The sequence below is a fragment of the Trichogramma pretiosum genome, unplaced genomic scaffold, assembly GCF_000599845.2.
Source record: "Trichogramma pretiosum strain Unisexual culture from Peru unplaced genomic scaffold, Tpre_2.0 scaffold142, whole genome shotgun sequence".
Classification (NCBI taxonomy): domain Eukaryota; kingdom Metazoa; phylum Arthropoda; class Insecta; order Hymenoptera; family Trichogrammatidae; genus Trichogramma; species Trichogramma pretiosum.
In genome coordinates, this window is record NW_019641633.1 from 154,520 (window position 1) to 175,424 (window position 20,905).

General features: G+C 40.6%; 1 protein-coding gene across 2 annotated transcripts in view; it reads left to right on the forward strand.

Annotated features, from left to right (window-relative positions):
* The window catches only part of LOC106649785 (RNA binding protein fox-1 homolog 3-like), a 128,047-nt gene that overhangs the window by 42,275 nt on the left and 64,867 nt on the right, over positions 1 to 20,905 (forward strand). The window contains exon 5 of one of the 2 annotated variants that reach the window (XM_014367400.2): positions 16,215 to 16,307. The exons of the other annotated variant lie outside the window; for it this stretch is intronic. Coding sequence (XP_014222886.1) covers positions 16,215 to 16,307 — 93 coding nt within the window. The remainder of the gene's footprint in view (positions 1 to 16,214; positions 16,308 to 20,905) is intronic. 2 annotated transcript variants of the gene reach the window in all.

Here is a 20,905-nt window from a genome sequence, read left to right on the forward strand (position 1 = left end):
TCAAGTGGAGTGGGGGAACAGCAAACCGGGAAATCTTTTGAAATCCGGCGTAAGCTTTATTCAAAAGATGATGGACTCCTTTGGGCCACAATGGTCTGAAAATAGATTAGTATAACCACCTGAGCTGTAAAGAACATATTTTATTATCACATAATTTTCACATAAATTTTCACTATTTCGATTTATATAGCTATTTGTAGCTGAAGCTGAATTTAAGCTTCCAACACAGGTTGATCCCCTTGAGGAGGCTCTACACCAATCATAACAATAGTGCAGCGCGGCATCTGTCTGTCTCTTTCTCGCATTAGGCAGACAAACACTCGCACTATTCGAAATCAATGATTTTATTTAATTACTCATTAGATAGTTCGTTAAGGGGTAATTTTTAACATACCAATCGAAAGCTTGGAACTTTCTTTTTCAGAAAATATAATTTTTTTTAAGATGGTTGATCTTTTAAATTAGTTATGAACAATAAAAGACCGCGTCCCATAAGAGCCCGTGTTAAAATCGCGATTTTCAAACTTATTTATCTCGAAAGTTAGTTCGTCAACCACATTTTTTTTGGAATCTCATTTTGAAGATGTAACAAATCGATTGATATAAGTTTTATGATGTTGGATGATCTTTTGCATAATGTGTTGAGCCTCATTAAGGAACACGCGGACCAGAGATATCTCAATTGATTTGATTACTCAAGACTTTCAAGTCCCTAAATTTTGGCTGAGAAAGATTAATCGATCAACTCAGAATATTCGTTAAAGTACTAAAAATGTAATTTTGTAAAAATCGAGTTCCCATTACAAAATTAAGGGGTAATACCACTCTAGGATTTTCAAAAAAACGATTTTTTTTTTGCATAAAGAGCTCTCTTGGGGTGTGTAGAATGATGCCAAATTAGTTTTATAGGGGAGATGAAGTTTTAAGATGCCATAGAAGTCGAGAAAGCTTTCCGCCAGTCAAAAAATAGCTATTGTGTAAAATTGTAATATTTTCGCCATTTTGCGACTAAAACTAATAAAAAATTTTTTTCTTATAGTTCATTGCCTGTATTATTAGTCCTCAAAATCCCAAATTGAAGTATTCATCGTATCCCCCACAAAAAATTCATGAATTTTAGGAATTTTTCAAAATCCTAGAGTGGTGTTACCCCTGATGTCTTAAGAGTCTTGAGGCGAAAGCAATGCATGAATAGATTTCTTTTTGAAAAATATAACTCCTCAACTACCCAGAAAAAAATTTTCAAAGTGCTTGGTGAATGGATCATTTCTATATATCACTAAGAAATTATGAATCGGCTCCAGTTCCTTTTTACAATGTGATAAAATCGTATGAAAATCATTTCATAACTCAGTATACTCCATGTTACATTCGTCAAATATAATAGTATGTACTGACTTTCAATATTGTTTATAATAATAGAAGCATCGTCACAGATCCCGTTTAAATAATTACAGTACGAGTTCCAGATCGGTTGCTTAAAAGTAAAAAGTGTCTTGGATTTCCACATATACATAAATAAAGTGTTGTTCAGATAGGTAATAGTGTGGCTCTCTTATAGTGAAATATATTATAGGTGTGCAGTTAGCTTGTATATGAATGCAATGATTGAGAAGAATTTGACGGTTCTTGACGACGAGAGAATGCAGTATGCTACAATGCTTTGGTTGGTGATGGAGGACGTCCCGAAGTGAGCGAGCTGGAGAGCGATGGTAGTGCAATTGCAAGCGCATTCAAGTCAGCCTCGGTGTTGATAATGATGAGATCGGTGCGGGTTGGGCAGTCTATGCTGTTTGCAAAAAAGCCAGCATCTTCTTCGGAGTCTACAGCGCTCCTGATGAAAAATGGGGGTGGCACTAAGACGATCGTCCTCGGTGACAGGCAACACAAAAATCTCCGACACTAGGAGATGTTGGAATCGCGGTACTGCGGCGAGAAACGTTTTATGTGCGATTGGCTGAGGAAACGTGCAGAACGCAAACTTTAGTGTCTAGTACAGGTTTTGCAGCAGTGTCAATCTGAGAGATTGCAAAGTTGTTGGCTGGTACACGAGATCTTGCCTTCCATTCTTGCATGCGTATTACGTGTGGCAAAAGTCGTTCCTCCCCTAGTGTTACAAGTGATGTCACAAGGATTCAATTTGACCGGAAGGCCCGACAGGCGAACCTCGCAGTCATCGTGGCAGTCGGCTGTCTCAAAAATAGTTTTACGGGCAAATCGGCCTTTTATCGGGTAAGACCCAGCTGAAATGCCGTCGGCAAGAATTGATTATCGGGACTCTCGTACTTGCGCTGACCTCTCCGAGGAAGTTCTGGGCCTTCCGCCCAGTTTGGGACCAGCTGTTCAAAATCCAGTCACTTTATTTATCTTTGAACATTGGCCACCAGGTGCGCTGGTGGCGTCCTCGTTTGCCTTCCGTAGCACGACCTTTGCTACGCAGCAATAGGTTACGTTCGTGACTTTCTTCTGCTTCTTGGACAAAATGGCCGTCGAACGAGCTCGTCCGACGCGCGCGTGCTCTGCTCGTTGACCTGTAGCCACGTGGCTGAATTGACAAGATCGCGTATACGCCGCGCCGTACACTCGTCGACTCCATACTCTTGTATGGAGCCCCCATCTGGAGCACAGCAGCTCAAAAGCGAGCATACATTCGCCAGGCGGAGTCAGCCCACCGACGAGCCTGCCTGCGTGTGATCGGAGGCCGGCCGCATGTCTCTTACGAGGCCACGTATGTCCTTGCCGGCATACCACCGCTAGTTTTTCTTGCGGACGAGCGAGCGCGACTCTACGGCCGCCGCCGAGAGAACGCAGAGGACGAGGAACGCTTGGCAACGCTAAGCAAGTGGCAGGAAGCATGAAACCGGTCGACGAAGGCCCGATGGACGCACCGACTGATCCCGAATATCAGAGTGTGGATCGAGAGGAGGCACGAATAGCTGAACTACCACCTCCCGCAGCTCTTGACTGGGCATGGCTTCCTTAAACACCATAGCCGACGCTACGACTGCAATCAAAGCGCGCAATGCCCGGTCTGCTGCCCGAGCTTCAGCGAAGAAAGAGAGAGACTACACTCCCTGCTCCACGAGGTCATGACGCCGGAAAACACCACCAGGCTCATGCTCGCGAGCGAGCCGAACTGGCTCGCGGTGGCTTCCTTCGCCTGCTCAGTCGTAACGAGACTGAGAGACGAAGAAACAGACAGAAGGTGATGACCGGAAGATGCGGCTAGAAGAAGACGCCATCCCAACCAAGCCTTCATGAAGCGCATACCGCCAACCCCTCCACCCCCGTGAACTAATGCCTAACGGCGGTTTCCGCTGGGATGGAACAAAGGGAACTTGATGTGGATGTATCTACAGAGTCTATGTACCCTTAATCAATATGTTACATTGTTACTTCTAGTGTTACATTTTACCCAATGTAAACTTCTATTTTCACTTTCTGCAAAATAAAATATATTAATACATGCAAAATAAAATATATCAAAAAAAAAAAAACACACACACACGAGACAGCGTGAGTTGAGTCGAAGAGCGAAGCGAGCAAGACGTGTTCTGCTCGTGCTCCGTATTCTCGGCCTTTTTACGAAGTGATACGCTGAATCAGTGTGCTTGTGTAAGTGCTGCGCGTTCACGGCGACGTGCCGCGTCTGTGCATGTGTGTGCAGCCCCGCCGCTGTGTGTGCGTGCAGCTATAGCAAGCTGAATTGCGTTCTGTCAGTTGCAAGTGACCAGTGTTTCCCGCGCTCAGTGCTATCGGTGTGAGCTGCGCGCGCTGGTATGAGTGCGCGCTTCGCGCCGCTGGACTGGTGCTCGTGCTGTTGTGTCGACTCGCACCGAGTTGGCAGTTATGTCTGACGGACAGCAGGATCGGCAGGTGCCTACGCCGGCTGATCGTATCATAAGGAAGAGCCGAGCGAGGAGTAGTTCGTTGCCGCCGATACCGTCGAGGATTGGGTCCACCCCCGAGATGATAGGAGCGGCCACCACGCGCTTTATCGTTAGCGTTCTTATGCAGCCAGGCAAGGATCCCCCGCTCCCGACCCCCGCAGATTTTGCGACCAGAGTCGCGAAGAGAAGTGGAAAAGAATCGAAGGACTTGTGAGTGGCCTTGCCGACTTCGTCGGGAGCAAGGGCAACCTACACAAGTAGGTGACCAGGTACACCCAGAGCCTGGCCTAGGCCGTCTCGGCCCTCAATAAGACAGAGAAGAGTCTGGCCGTGGACAAGGCGGTCTGCACGTCGCCGATATTTGCGGTCGGTGTAACCGGCAAGCGGCCTGGAATGTCGCCACCGGCGACTCACGCAACGCCCAAGTGCCACGCTGGGACGGCCGCACCCACGAAATCCGACGAGAACAACAACGAAGTCAAGGATCAAGACGGATTTTCCCTCGTTGACCGTCGACGTCGGCGTCAGCGTAACCAGCCGGCAGCAACAGATCAATCTGCCCGTACCCGGCAGCAGCCGAAGCCGCGGCCAGCGCCGCGTAGGGTCCATCATCAACCGGATGCAATCATCATCAAAGCTAAGGATGTATCTACATATGCCGACATCCTGAAAACGCTCAAATCAGAGCCAACGTTGCAGAAGACAGTCGGAAGCAGCGTCCAGAACATCAGACGCAGTGCTGCTGGCGCACTGGTGCTGCAACTTCGAAAAGGCGTAAAAAATGCCCCCTCCCTCGGCGCGGAGGTGGGCAAGGTTCTTGGGGACGTGGCCACTGCCAGCGCCATACAGCACACAACCATGATCGAGATCAGGGACCTCGACGAGTGTGCCACCAGGATGGAGATTGCCGAAGAGCTTGTCAAATCGCTGGGTGCACCACACCTCAACGAAGAGGTACGCAGGAACGTAGACGGCGGTCGCAGCGCTGCCGGATGACCTGGCCGCCAGGGCGCTGAAACTCGGCCACCTACGGATTGGCTGGGTCAACTGCCGCATCCGTGGTCGCGAGGATGCTCTGCGATGTTACCGCTGCTGGAGCCCCGGCCACGTCTCGGCCCGCTGTAGGGGTCCTGATCGCTCGGCTCACAGCTTCCGCTGCGAACAAACGGGCCATCAGATGAAGGACTGTAAGAACAATCCAACGTGCGTCTTTTGCCAGGAGCAAGGCGTTGCCCACGACCATGCGTCCACAAGCCAGCACTGTCCTCTCACGCAGAAGTCCAACCAAGTTCGCCGATGATGAGGATCTTACAACTAAACCTCAATCACTGCAGGGCGGCCCAGGACCTCCTGAACCAAACCATTCTCGATGAACGCATCAACGTGGCCGTAGTGTGTGACCAGTACAAGAACCTTGATCCACCCTACTGGCTAACTGATGCCAACGGCCGGTTATGAGATGACAAAATGGCTAATTTTAACTAACTTCTAAGGCGAAATTCCGAGCAGACTTTTTTCAGGGTGCAACGTTGGAGAGCTTCAAGCTTGTGGTAACGACCTTGTGATGAGTAGTGCACACGAAAAAACTGTAAGAAAAAATGCCTGTGTGCACAAAACAGAAGAAAAGGCACGAAAATCGAGAGCTCGACAAAATTGTGTATGTTTGCTCTTACTGAGATTGATTGATTGATTGATTGATTAAACAGTTTTATTTGACCTTGGGGTACAACCCTGACTGGCCAAGTAGCAAAATATTACAGTAGCTTCATGAAAATAGATTTTGTTTGTAGAAAACTCTCTTAAGTAGAGGGTAAGAGTTACAAAGTTATAAGTACAATAGCTTAAATTTGAATAGCACAGTGCAGATTAAATGTTTTAAATTATGATCAAGCGTAGTATAGTACAGTAGTGGAGCATATTTACAGTTTTTATATTTACATCATAGTTCAAGGAAGAAGAGCTTGACTATTTTTATATACATGTATAGAAAAAGAGAACTTGTAGAAAGCTCAGAGACCATTTGTCGTCTGGCTAGCTCGATTTGCAGTCGACAGGAAAGAAGGTTCACAGGGGGGGTAGAAGGTTACGGAGAGATTGAGGTTCATATTCTAGGTGTTCCATGGTACATCGTTGCTTCCAGTCGTGTACGTCGAGTTTGAATAAATGGGCTCGAACCAGTCGCTTAAATGCTCTTGGAGGCTGGCGTGGGTCTTCTATAAATGGTAGGCTTTTAATAAGGCGTGTTGCCGTATAGGCAAAAGAGTCATGCAGAGCCTGGGTTCGAGCTGCTTTGTAAGTAAGCACACACGGAGGCTGCCTGCGAGCCGCGCGATGGAGAAGTCGGTTTGCTTGGAACTTGAATAAATTGGCCAGCGGTCTGGGTGACTGGCGTGTTATGACGTTGATAGCGAGGACAATTATGTTATAGTCACGTCGCCTTTGCGCTGATAGCCAACCCAACGCCAGGCGATAGGGAGTGACATGAGCTCTGTGTGGTATCGTTCCATACACGAACCTGACACATGCATTGTGAAGGCGGTGCAGTTTCAGAGATTAACTTTGGTTCATGTCATAGAAGACCGATGATCCGTAATCGAAAGTTGCAAAAATCATTGACTCAATCAGACGTTTGCGAAGGGATCTCGACAATGCATGTCTGTAATACCTTAACGCGTAAAGTGTATGGTGCACTGAGATACAGACACGACTAACTTGAGTTCCCCATGATAAAGATGGAGTGAGCTTTAGGCCGAGAATGGTTAACTCGGGTCTCGTCTGCAACTGTGCGCCGTCAACAAACAGCGGAGGAGTGGAGTCTTTTAAAGAGCTGACGTAAAACTGACTGCCGCACAGCATGGCACTTGTCTTGCTTGAGTTAAGTTTGATGCCGTTTTCCTCAGCCCAGGCTGCAATGGCGGACACGTCGTTGTTTGTGTTGTCTAGCAGGGCTTGAGGGCCAGCAGGGAGGCCGGAGCAGAAAATTTGCGTGTCATCAGCGTAGATCATGTGTTGGGATGACGACAAACGTGCAGAGAGATTGTTTATAAACACCAGGAAGAGCAGTGGTCCCAACACGCTGCCTTGCGGAACCCCCGCAGTTGTAGCCGCAAATGACGAGCATGATCCGTCGCTCAGGCGGATCGCCTGTGAGCGTCCGGTCAGATAGCTGGCGAACCAGCCTAGGGTGCGCGCAGTGCATCCGATAAGGCGCAGTTTCTCGACGAGTAGACAGTGAGAAATCGTATCAAATGCCTTCGAGAAATCAAATGACACAACCATCGATACCTTGCGCTTGTCGATCGCGTGCCTAATTGACTCTGTGAGATCGAGGACTGCCGTCTGGGTGGAGTGCCCCGGTCGAAAACCGAACTGGTGTGCATCTAGTAGGCCGTGAGAGGTGAGGTGAAAAATAAGCTGGTGATGTACGATACGCTCCAAGACCTTCGCCATCTCCGGGAGCTGAGCGATTGGACGAGTGTCCGATGGTGATGAAGGTGCATTGGTTTTGCCCAACGGCGTTATCACTGCTTTTTTCCATGAAGATGGAAAGTAAGAGAGCTCGATGGATTTGTTCACAACTGCTGTAAGTTCCGCGATAACAGACGTCGAGGCCAATTTTAAAATGCTGGCAGGGATGTTGTCAATGCCGGTGTCTTTCGAACACAGTGAATTAATGGAGTGGAGCACTTCGATTTCTGTCACCTGATAAAGCGTAAAAGTTGGGATGGTGTCGGTGACTGGTAGTGATGCAGCATAGTTCACCATTCCTTCGGATAGTGGCACCGCACCGCGCGACACAGACGCATAATGATTATTAAGCTCGTCCGGCGAAAAAAGGAGTAGTGGTGATGGTTTTGCGTCGCGTGACAGGCCGAGACCGCGCAAGGCGCGCCAGCACGCAGACGAGTCATGAGCGGCGTTTATCTTCGAGCTCAGGAACCCATTCTTAGCTGAATCGAGTATGTTTCGCAGAGCTGATCTGGATTTACGGTATGAGGCGATGTGTGATGCGCTAGGATTTCGACGAGCACGTCTATACGCTCTGTCTCTCGAACGAATAGCTGAGCGCAGCTCAGGCGTGACCCATGGACGAGCTTTTGATTTGATTGTCACATTTCGTAAGGGCGCCAACACATCTAGAGTGTTATATATGGATGTTGTGATAGTGCCGACCAGTAGGTCGAGTGATGCTTTATCTTGCACATGCAGCGGATCCACTCGCTGCTGAGATGTTTGTAAAGTACTTGCTAATGTGTGAGTAAAGATGGTTGGTGTGATTCGATCGGTATAACGCATGCGTATTGTTCGCGGAGAAAGGGGAGAATGAGAAATTGAATATTTTATTGTAATGAGGTCATGTCCGGCAGCAAAAGGAGTAGCAGATTTATTGAAATGGCTTACCAACGTGTAGTCACGAACTAGAAAAAGGTCAAGACATGTATCGTGGACAGAGCCGTCACGCCAGATTACATGGTGCGTAGGTTCTGTATTGACTATGGAGAGTTGCAGTGTTGAAATAAGATTACGAAAAGAGGTTGAATGGGGGTTGGTAGTGGCCATATTAATATTGAAATCGCCAGTAATAATAATATTATCAAAAGAGGCAAAAAACATCGGTAATAAATCAAATAGGGCTTTTGGATATGCAGCTTTTGGTCTGCGATAAACTATTGCAAGGAGAAGTTTAGCGTGTGTTGTTGTAACTGAGTAGAAAACAAACTCAGGTTTATTCGAGAAGCGTGGGTTGGAAGCTTCCAAGGCTTTGATGACTAAGCCATTTCGGGCATAGAGAGCAACACCGCCACCTTTCTTGCCTATCCTGTCGTGATGGTGAAATGAATAACCGGGTATGGAGAAAATATTTACGTTAACGGATGGCTTGAGAAAAGTTTCTGTTATAACTATGAGGTCGGGTTTGTGATCAAAAATATGTGTTTCGAGAATATTGAAGTTTCTGGATAGTCGATTTATATTTATATGTGAAACAGTGAGATTGCGCGCATGGTTAATGTGAGAAGTACTTTCAGCGGGTGGATCAGCGTAGCCTCAGTCTTGATGTCTGTGATTTCCAGGCAATGACCGCCGTGGCTCTACGGGTTTCAGTGGTACTAGATCAGCGATATTTTTTATATTGCCGAGAGGCGACGCTGGCGTGGCACGCATTTAGATTTGATCGCCCCTGCGTAAAGGACGCGCATAATTCAACTCCTTAGATCTGGTCAGAGCTGCACACCAGAGCTTGTAAAGGGGTCGAGGGAGCATGGGAGTCGCAGACACTTTGCCCTGGTCTGCAGTATCAAAAATGCTACCACAAGTTGTTGTTGCTAATTGATAGGTGTGCGACATGATCACATCACGTGCTACAGGCGAGGTGAATCGAGCCACCAACGTTGTATCTTCATTTGAAGTTCCGGGTCCAGCTTGCGGGTGAGATCGTTTCCATGGTCGTACTGAGAGAACGGGCGAGATCTCGTCACACTTTAGAGCTTTTAATATTTTCTTCACCTTATCAACGCCAGGCATATCGGGGAGAGTCGTCAGGCCACCGAAACGGATCTCACACATATTCGTATAATGTCTCGAAGTCTCTTGTAGATCGCTGATTTCAGCCTTGAGTCGATTTATCTCGCTTGAGTTGTCGTCGATTTTTGCTCGCGACTCAGCTTGCGCCCTGTCCATCGCATCCATACGCGCGCCCAGTGACGTTGCCATCTCGTCCACGCGCCTACCGATATCGCGCATTTCGGCTCGAGCTTCTTTCTGCTCGTCTATTACCTGCTGTAACATGTTCTCAATCGACGGCTTCATGTTGCGAGTTCGGCAGATGGTTTTATGAGGATGTTCAGCTGATGATTCGGGCGGTGACGGGAGTGGACGTTTGTATGAACTTGAAGAAGCTGCTTTCATTAACAAAGGCTTATCAAGCTTTAGCGCACTTAGCTGATTGATACAGTGCGTGCTGGTAGTGTCGTCTGCCGATGACAGAGCAGTGGGCGTAACCGGACGACAGCAGACGTATTCAGCGATAACTATTTGGGAGGGGAGGCAGGAGGGATGGGAAAGTGACTTGCAAACAGAGCAACACGCAGACGACTCACCTCTTGTTATGATCTGCTGGCACTGCGTACAGGTGTTGCGCGCGCGCCCGTCGGGCATTTGAGGTGTTGACCGGCTGTGTTTATTGTTATTGCTCGATGTCGCGTCGTGATTGCAGACTTCGCTAGATTGATGCGCAAGATGATTTCGCCGATGTGCGCGGAATTTTCTTGTCTGATGTGGAAAACTAACCTCTGATGCAAATTAAGCAATGAAAAAAACTCGATTATATGCGTTGCAAGGGGAACTGCATACCAATAATCCGGTGCAGCTGACCCTTGCAATATGAGCGTGCAAGTATCTGCAAGAAAAACGCCCGGGGGCAAACGAGTGCAGTACAAAAAAAGCCAAAATCGAGGAGCAGATGGATATACGTGCTATCGTACTTACAGCGGAGAGAGAGAGAGAGAGAGAGAGAGAGAGAGAGAGATTTGATTTGAACGTTTTTATTAATGCCAAGGATTCACAGGAAGCATGAGTTGACTGCTCTCGGTCTAAGACTCACACAATCTTTGTCTTAGGGACCTAAAGTCAGTCGAGTCTATACTTCAGCGCACTACACTATGTACTCCTTAAGATATTACAAACATGCACTGTCAAGACCCCTTCGTAATTGACTGGTCGGATCAATGATCTTTGCAACTTTCGACTACGGCTCATCAGTTTTCTACGATCTGAAAAAGGAACAGTCCCTCCAACTACACACACTTCATAACGCGCACGTTAGGTTTGTGTATGGAACGATACCGCACAAAGCTCATGTCACTCCGTATCGTTTGGCACTGGGTTGGCTTTCGGCACAAAGGCGGCGTGACTATAACATCATAGTCCTGGCGATAAACATAATATCACGTCAGTCGCCTAAACCCCTGTCCAGCCTGATCACGTTTCGAGCGAATCGCCTCCTACATCGTACAGCACACAGGCAACCTCCACGTGAGCTCACTCATAAGGCTGCTCGCACTCAAGCTATGCATAACTCATTCGCTTACACAGCTACGCGATTGATAAATAATCAACCCTTCATAGAAGACCCTCGACATCCACCACGATCATTTAAAGAAATGATTCGAGCTCATTTATTCCATCTAGATGTCCAAGACTAGAAGAGACGGTGTTCAAATGAAAATCTGGAGTACGAACCTTTACCCCTCATAAACTGTCTAGCTTCCATATAATATCCTTTTCCAGCGATAAAATGGAGTAAACAGACAGCACTAGAAAATGCCAATTTAAAAATGTCTAGTCGGAATGCTTGTATTTTCTATTTTCCATATTTTACTCTAATGTATATATGTATATATCTATATCTATATATTTCTTATTTTTGTACATATTTATTTTTTACTACGCTTATTTAATCTTAAGTTATTAATTGTATCTAATTTGTTGCTGCACGTATGAGGCCGTTGTGAGTCCCTAGGAATTAGAAAAATAAACCAACAAAACGAGATAATTTGATGCGATGCTGGTTTATTGGTTGAGAAAGCTTGCGATCACAGAGCTCCGCACCGTCCGCGCGTTACCAGGAGAATGAAGATGCTGCGTCGTTCCAACTGCTTGGCCACCTAAATCAACAATCTTTAACAAACGACGTTGCTGGTTGCTAGGCATTTGCCGGCCAGCAGGTTTTCGCCTCTGCCTCCGAACTCGAACTTCTCTGCATGCGGCCTTTTTCCACCTCCCAGCGAGCCAATATGCTTGACGAGTTCACAGTTGAGGCCCTGTACATTTGTTCCATAACATAATTATTAATTTCAACAACGCTGCACTACCTGTACTTACACACACATACTAAAGTGAGAGAGTGTATTTATAATTACTAACTATACTTTTATAACAAATGTATTTTACTATATGGCCAGTCAGGGTGGTACCCCAAGGTCAAATGAAAATTTTTCAATCGATCAATCAATCTCGCTCGCACGTTGCGTGCTTATGCGTGTTTATCGGTCGAATAATAACTCGAGTTATTGTATAGCTTCGTGCACATGTCTACAATCGTAAATCATAAATCGTAGTGTTCTTGTACACTAATTTTCATGAATTTACGTAAATATAACTACAAATTGATGAATGTTTAACGAATATTTTGAGTCAGTGTCTGCGGAGCGGCCTCGGCACTCATTAAACGATATCACAATTAATCGGAAAGTATTTGCTACAGAATAATTTTCATTAATATTTTTTTCAATTTTTCCTTATTTTAATCGTTGCTTTATTTAATTTATTACTTAATTTTCAAATTTTTATTGTTGCTTACTTAAATTATTTGTTAATTGATTTTTATGATAATTTAATTTTTGTAACTTTTTATTTATTCTAAATAAGTTCTGAATCATAGTATTTAAATGGTTTTTCAAAATTATTTATTTAATTAAAATCTTAACCTAGCGGATGGAGCGGTCATTATCGTGTGTTTATATAAAATAAAAATGGCGACTTCCCTTTAGAAGACATACACTCGTAGACACGTATACATACATGCATTGATCAATATTGGATTTGAAAACATGTATGATAGTGCGTAGAGTCTTACGACTTATACGCTGTGATGTCAGCCGCCAGTCTTCCCCTCTCATGTTTGTACGTATACGCTATAGCGACACGCGCGAGTCGCCTAGGGCTCGAGTTGATCTCGGGCAGTCAGAGATAGTCATTAGACACAACAGGATAGAGTTGCTTGTAGCCAAAGCAGTGGCGACTACGGGCCAGTCTGGCCGAATAACCCCCTAATCTGTTCTCGTATTTAATCGCGAGTCCAATTGATTTATATCCGCCCTCTCTTCCTTATTCCTATGTGTACGCTTCTATTAACACGCCCTAGTGCCGACGATGTATGGAGCGTCGGACATCTGAAACCGGAGTCAGTAGTAACGGACCACCTCGGCGCAGATACAATTTATGTGAGGCTCTCGCGAAGCCGGAACCTCGAAAGAGAATTCTCGTCTCATGAAGTAGATCGTTCCACTGGTTGGCAGCGTGTATGAAAATTGCATTCTGCAAGCTACTGAGTTGAGCAAACGCTGTGGATCGGCGCTGTCAGACTCGAAGAAAAACCTGGCCGCAAAATAAACCGGAGTCCCACGTCTCAATACAGTAGCCAACAGGTCTACAGCCAGAAGACTGCGGCAATTCTCGAGCCTAAGGATGCGCAACTCGACCTAGTATGGAGAAATATGCTCGAATCTGCGCTCACCTGTAGTAAATAGCAACGCAGCGTTCTGGCATCGCTGAAGTCTCGTTGGCTCATCCAAATAAAGGAAAACCAATGATTTCACCAACATGATTCTGAGCGAGTCTGAATGAGCACGTCACAAGCATGAGAGAAAGAGAGGGAAAGAAAAGGGAACACTGAGAGACTTTTTAGGAAACTTTCTTAATGTATGCTTAATTCTTATGCTTTTTCATAGCTTGCTTTAGGCCGAATTTTATTTAGCGGCATAATGTTATTCTTTTTCTTTCTGTCTCCTTATTCCTCCAACCTGATAGATTGTTCCATTTCGATTCTTGCTCATTAATATTTGCGTTAAGTTTACATGTATATTTTAATTTGTGTTTATTTTATGATGTTAAGGACTTATATGCACCTTGAATTCAAAATTTTTTTGTTAAATTTATTAGTAGGATTTTCCTTTCCTTTTCAAAGCATTTTTCGAAACACCAAAATTTTGATTTAGCACTGAGATACAGCTGTTTCTATTTAAAATTTTTCTTTTTTTGGCGTTTTCTGGCGAGTAGTGTTTTTTGTCATCTGTCGTAACTTTAAATCAACGATAAAATCAAAATTTGAAAATTCTGATTACTGGAAAGTTGAGAAAAAATCCTATTAAAAAAGTCAATTCTGTTTTAACAAAATTCAAAAAGCCAAATATTTTTTAATTGCTGCCTACCCTGTCAATTATTCAATGAAAATCATTTTGCATTTATTAGCAGTATCTGAAAATGTAACTGCTTATCTACATAACAGGAAAGTATTTTTACATTGAAAATGTTCATCATTCTCTTCTTCATTTTTATACAAATTTTATTACAGTAGTAAAATGTGCATAATATTGTAATTATAAAATAGTACAGGCGAATTTTATATTAAGAAAAAAAAGAAAAAATACAGACAATTTGTATGCGTGGAACTGATTATAGCTTATTCCTTGACTTATGGAGAGGTCGTTAGTTGGAGCGATCGTTGGCTCAGTGGGTAGCACGCTTGTCACGAATACAACATTGCTAAAAAGGTCGTAAGTTCGATTTCCGGGGAAATACATTCAAATTTTTCCGAAACATTATTCGTCGAGAAGAGTACCTACAGGCTACCCTGTTTTGGGGTGGGTTTTTCTCTAAAAGGTGTACCTCTACTGCAAATCCACTGATACATTGTACACTGGTACAAGGTTTTTCCTTGTTCTATGGGTTCCTGGACCTGGGCAAATGCGAACACAGTTGTGGAGATTATAGTCCTGCCGAAGGTTGGGTTGATAAATGGGGCTACCAAAGGGATTACTTGAGGACTGATTGCTGTACCCACAAAAAAAATTGTTGACTTATAAGTTTTCTAATTGTATAAAGTGAATAATAAATAACATATTAAGTATAGAAATACTACTTTTTTGCATGGGTACATTTATTACTTTAGAAACGTTGCTAATAATTATAATCAATAAAAATTTCATCGGTTTCAATTATAAGGTTGCAGCTACTAAAACATTTGGATCTTTTTAAATTTTTGCCAAAAAAGAAGAAATTAAAAAAAAAAAAACCAGATCGAAATTCAAAGCCCATGTGTATTTAATTGTTGAGCTTAAAGCTTAAAAACTAATGTCATTGATATGTTGTAAAAGTTAACTTGAGGTTTCCAAATAATTAACTTATTTATTTAAAAAAATATTTGTAAAAATGAATGTCGCATTCAAGAGTGTAACTGTAACGAATCCTTGTGAGTTTCATGACCCTCTACATTACACTCAATTTATTGAGGTGCAGGTGAAAAAAATCTTTGATTAGAGATCTTCATTTAGTGTCATGCTTATATTTATAGAATATGTTGTTTTTCTGAATTTATTTAGAATCTTAACAAAAAAGGTTTTGATTTTCTCGAGTAATAATTTACACGAATACTTAACCATTTATACTTGTACACGACAGGAAGAACGAGCAGTTTTATACCACTATGAATATAAGTAGATTAAAATGTTGCTTTACCTCAGGTTTTTTCTTCCTCGATCTTATTAAGGGCTAACAATAACTTGAAATCGAAAAAATTTTTATTTTATTTTCGAATAGGATTTTTTTGTTCCCTTTCCATTGCATTTTTTAAAACTCTAAAATTTGGATTTTGCACTGAGATACAGGTATTTCCGTGAGCATTTTTTGTATACTTTGCATGCCAAATTTGTTCTAACTTTGCGTTTTTTGGCGTTTTACGTTTTTGCAAAATGCACCCCTGTTGCCGTAAAATTCCAATCGAACCGTCAAAGCTACAGCAGCAGGGTTGCGTACACTTCTTTAGAACATAAATGATTACGGTCGCAACCTCGGGAAAGGTTATCCGACCCTGCACTAACACTTAAGCACAATCTTTTTTCCTATTTTAGGCTTTTTTTTGCTACCTACATCATCAATCTACTAATTAAAAGTGACCTATGAGTCTCGTAAGCTCACCCAAGGTCGCCACCGTAACCATTGATGTTCTAAAGAAGTGTACGCGACCTGAATATTACGACAAGGGAGGTGCATTTTGCAAAAACGTTAAACTTCAAAAAACGCAAAAGAAGAAAAAATTTAACATGCAAAGTATATGAAAAAGGCTTATAGTAATGGCTGTATCACAGTAAAAAAATTAACGTTTCGAACTTTTAAAGAATGTTATGGAAAAAGGAGAAAAAATCTTACTCAAAAATACAGCAATTTTTTTTCAATTTTAAGCCCCCTGTTAGCCCTTAATAGAACTTGAAAAAATATTTATTTTCAACAATGAACGTGTTCATGACGCAATAATTATACATTTTTAACAGTATTGAATATTACTCCATATTTATAATGATTTTATACCTACTTTAAGAAAAAGTTTTAAATTCAATTTTTAATGTAATCAAATGCCAAAATCATCATAATATGTTCTGCAAAAGCCATACATATTAAAGTCTAGTATAATATGTTTGAAAAAATAATATTTATAAACATATATATTTCTTTTAATCTGCACGTCATTTTATCTGTTTATGCATGCAGGGGTTTGGTTTTGTAACATTCGCAAATTGTTCAGATGCAGACCGAGCACGTGAGAGACTACATGGCACAGTGGTTGAGGGCAGGAAAATAGAGGTGTGCATGATTTACATATATACTTTAACAAATTTAACATATAATTATTCTTATAACATTCATATTATAAATTTATTGTACGATGTAGAGTAATATTAATATTTTCATCATGAAACACATAACATTCTCATGTATCAACATTCTATCAATGTTTTGTGTAAAACTTCATTATATTATAGTTATTTAAAGATATATGGTTGAATTTTCAGCCCAAAATAACGAAAAATAAGCTAGCTATGACAAATTTTCTCACACAATGGAAAAACAATCCCACTGTCACTCAAAATCTACTTACCCGATTCATTTCATATTTTACAAACTATTTGTGTTGATAATAAATGAGGTAATGACGTCAAGATTATTTAACTTCTTCATTATTATATGCTTTTTAACAACAAATAAGATTACTTTTAACCTTCACTTCACATAACCTCATATTTTATGTACTTGAATCGTAGAAAAAAATTTAAAAATGATAAGTTGAGTAGATTTTCAGCTACAGTGGGTACATACTATGATAGGATAAGATAAAATTGTTAAAAATTGTTAAACAAAAGAATGGTATCTTTAAAATTATTTTTGAGGGTAAATTCATGATCACCATTACCCCATCGAAAAATACGTTGAGTATGATATTTTTTTTGGAAAAATCTGTTGATTTGTAATATTAACTAGCAACATACCTCATTTACTAGTGGTTAATCTCGAACGTTTAAGAAAGCGAAATATTGAAAATTAGTACTTTACGATACTAGTGCCATAAGTAACTTTTTTTAGCACGGCGTAGTTTAGCCAACAGCTGGGCCGAAAAGTGTCCCCATGGCACGAGTATCTTACAACATTTTTTAGCACTGTGCCAAGTTCACATTTATGCTCTCTTTTCCGAGTCATGTGTCGAACTTTCTGGTAGCGTGAAGTGAGGTTAGCGCACGAGTGTATGCGAGTGTGATGCGAACGCAGCGGTGCCAGAATGTGCGACTTATGCCACAGAAAAGCGTGCCATAAATGTGAACTTATGCCACACAGTGCTAAAAAAATTGTTATAGGTATTATAAAAAAATCGAAAACATTTGCATAAATCATGTATTTTTTCTTATTACATATTAAACAGCCACACAAATAAATGTTCGAGTTCACCATTGCTAACTGAAGTATGTCGGTTTTTAAGTTTGGCTCACTTTCAAAATCATGAACAGGTTAATCCAAGAATGGAAAGTTAAACTACGAAAAAAATTAAATTATAGGGTCACTGAACTTGAATCAAAGATTAATTTGATTGTTACCAGCCATATAAAGGTCATTTGAAGGTCATTTGAAGGTCAGATGACGAAAAAAGGTGAACAAATTTTAGAATACTTATACATAGGTTTTTAAGGATGCTGAATCTTATAGAAAAAAGTAAAATATTTGAAAATGGGAGTTGAAATATATTATAGAAAAAAGTAAAATATTTGGAAAATATTCTTAATTTTGCATGAATTTTTTTTTTTCAAACGATCGGCGCATTAGTGGCCGTTCAAGTTTTTGCCTCTCTAACTTAAACTCTCTCTCTCTCTCTCTCTCTCTCTTTAACATGCAGCAGCAATCGGTCATCAAATCTTATTTACCTTGATACCGCTGCTATGCACTGTTTATGTCGCAATGGAATCGTTCTACATGATCGACGCATTTATTGTTTTTGTAATTACCTAGAAATATATCTGCAACATTTTTGAATCGATCCAACGCAGTTTTCTGAATCGCAGTCATCTTAGTTAAAAAAATTGTTATCATTCAGCATTATTCTTATTTTGGGTCCATCAAATATTACTTCTTTCAATTTTGCATGAGATTTGTAAGATAACTTAGATTTTAAATATTTTTACCACTTATCACTTTGATTCGAGCTTTTACACGTTGTTTCATAATGCTTAACTCATTAAGTCCCAATAGGACGTTCTTCAAACACTTATTTCGGCCAGTGTATTTTTGGCATAAATCATTTCCTTGATATTTAAACTAAAAGTTAGCGGGGTTCCGATTCGAAAAATTAATGTTCGAACACACTAAATGGCGGTCTGAACATGAAAAAATGAATAAAAACTTTTAGAATTTTTACCCAAAAACGAAGGGTTAGAGAAAAAGTGTATATGGCCGATTCTCTGTCAACTCAACCGGTCAAAATTTTTTTTCTATATCAAATATGATAAACACATCGTTCGGGATGTCAAAAATGTAAAAGAAATGTATAGAGCGATTGGGGCCTTCTATCACCCTCTTTCATAATTCGAAAGTAAGCCTTTTTTGCATTTTTCTGTAATTTATTAAAAATCGGAAATATTTCATTAAGCTCTAGCTCAGTGTAGAATGGTTCAAAAGTAAAAGTGTATCGGAGTTTTTTTATTGGAAATCGTCCAAATTTTCAGAAAAAAATTGGTCTTCAAGAGATCTGAGCACTCTGGAGGCTTATACAATAGAAATAATTAAGATTAAGGGGACCGACCTGTGTTAAAAGCTTAAATTCAGCTTCAGCTAAAAATAGCTATATGAATCGAAATAGTGGAAATTTTTTTTTGTGATAGTAAAATATGTTCATTCTACACCAGATTGACCAAAAACAACTTCTACCCAAGCTCTGAAATACCAATTACATCACTTTTTTCATAAGACGAAATATTGTGTTATAAATCACTTGCCGCATGATCTTGAAAAGAGTTTTTCATCAATATTGATCTATGGGGTCTCAAAATCTTCAGAAAAGTACTCTCGTCCACCTAAGCGGAGCAGAATTTTGAAAAATTGCGTACAACTTTATATACACGTCAAAATGTGCCAATTTTTGAGAAAATTAGTATTTTATCAACACTAGAAGCCATATTAAAGCTCTTGGAAGAAAAACAAACTTTTTTTTTCAAATTCTGCTCCGCTTAAGTGGATGAGGGTACTTTTCTGAAGATTTTGAGACCCCATAGATCAATATTGATGAAAAGCTCACGTCAGAATCGCGTAGCAAGTGAATCCTATTATAATATTTAGTATTATGAAAAAATAAGCGTAATTGGCATTTCAGAGCTTGGATAGAATTTTTTTTTGGTCAATCAGGTGTCTAATAAACATATTTTACGATCACAAAAAAAAAATTTCCACTATTTCGATTTTTATAGCTATTTTTTGAATTTAAGCTTTTAACACAGGTCGGTCCCCTTAAGCAAAGAAACCCTAAATCTAATCAAGCATGATCCGGACTTTCCTTTTCCAAAAATATTTAAAAAGCTTCGTCAACATATCAACTACTCTCTAAAGATATACGCTGCTTGAGGGGCCTTTTTCGCACGTTTTTCGACACATATTAGCGTCTCCAGGGCAAACCAAGGCTCAAACCATTATAAAAACTTACAAGGCAGTAGTTGACATGTTGAGGTGAAATGAAATGACTTTCATGGAAACAGTTGAAATGACCACTTATTTAGATTCAGCGTCCCTCAAATCATTGATATGATTTTTTTCGGATATTTATATCGAATTCTCTCAGTTTGACCTTCAAATTACCTTGAGGTGATCTCATGAGGGTCTTCTGACCTCGGATCTACATTTAGCATCCTAAAAAACCGATGTAGGAATTTTCTCAGATTTTTTACCACTTTTTATTAACTTGACCTTTAAATGACCTTGAATATAAAATGCAGTGGAGACCGTTTACAACGAGATTCACGAGACCTTCGAAAAGTTATCATTGTATTTGGTTATAGCTGACACGAGCAGTAATCACAACATTTATTTTGTGATTTAATAATTTCATTTATTTATCAAATCATATAATTATCATACGTATTGATTATTTATTTACATTGGTATAAATTATATTAATATAATAATATGATAGAAAATAACAGAAATAAATTGTATGAGGTTTACAAATTGATTAATATTTAATTTTTTTTTTTTCAAGAAACTCAAAATTGTAAGTTGTGCTTGTTTTACTGATTTTCGTTTAAAATTGAAATTAGAAATACTTAATGATACTTTCACGATTTTTCCAAATCGTTGAAATAATCGAGGACGATCAATTTTAAGCACTGCAAACTTCTATATGTTATTTTCCATTTTGAAAATTTACGAATCATGTACAGCAAGAAAAGTACAAGATATAGAGTCACCTCCCTAGTGATTGAAAACGCACCAGTGAATGAAATTTTATTCATAAATTAATATTATTTAATTATACTGAACTAATTCATCGGTAGTGAAATTTCATAATATAATTGATCATTAATACTAAATATTTCAATAGTTTTTTACAATTTTCTGAATATATTATCATTAAGTATAGTGGTTTTAGTTACTGGTAAAAATGTTTCATTCACTGGTGCATCGTTTCCCTAATACGTTATTCCATTAATGAAAGTTGAAAGTAAAAATTCTGCAAAAATTCTATGCAGTAAAGAAACCAACCGTGGAAATGATCATAAAATTATCAAACTTTCTTAAAAGAACCTCCATTTACATAATTCTGCTATTGAGTTTCTGTACGAGTATTCTGCTACGAGTGTTAACACGCAATTTCTCGTTATAAAGTTCAATTTTACAAAATTTTTTACAATACCCGACTTCTCGTTATA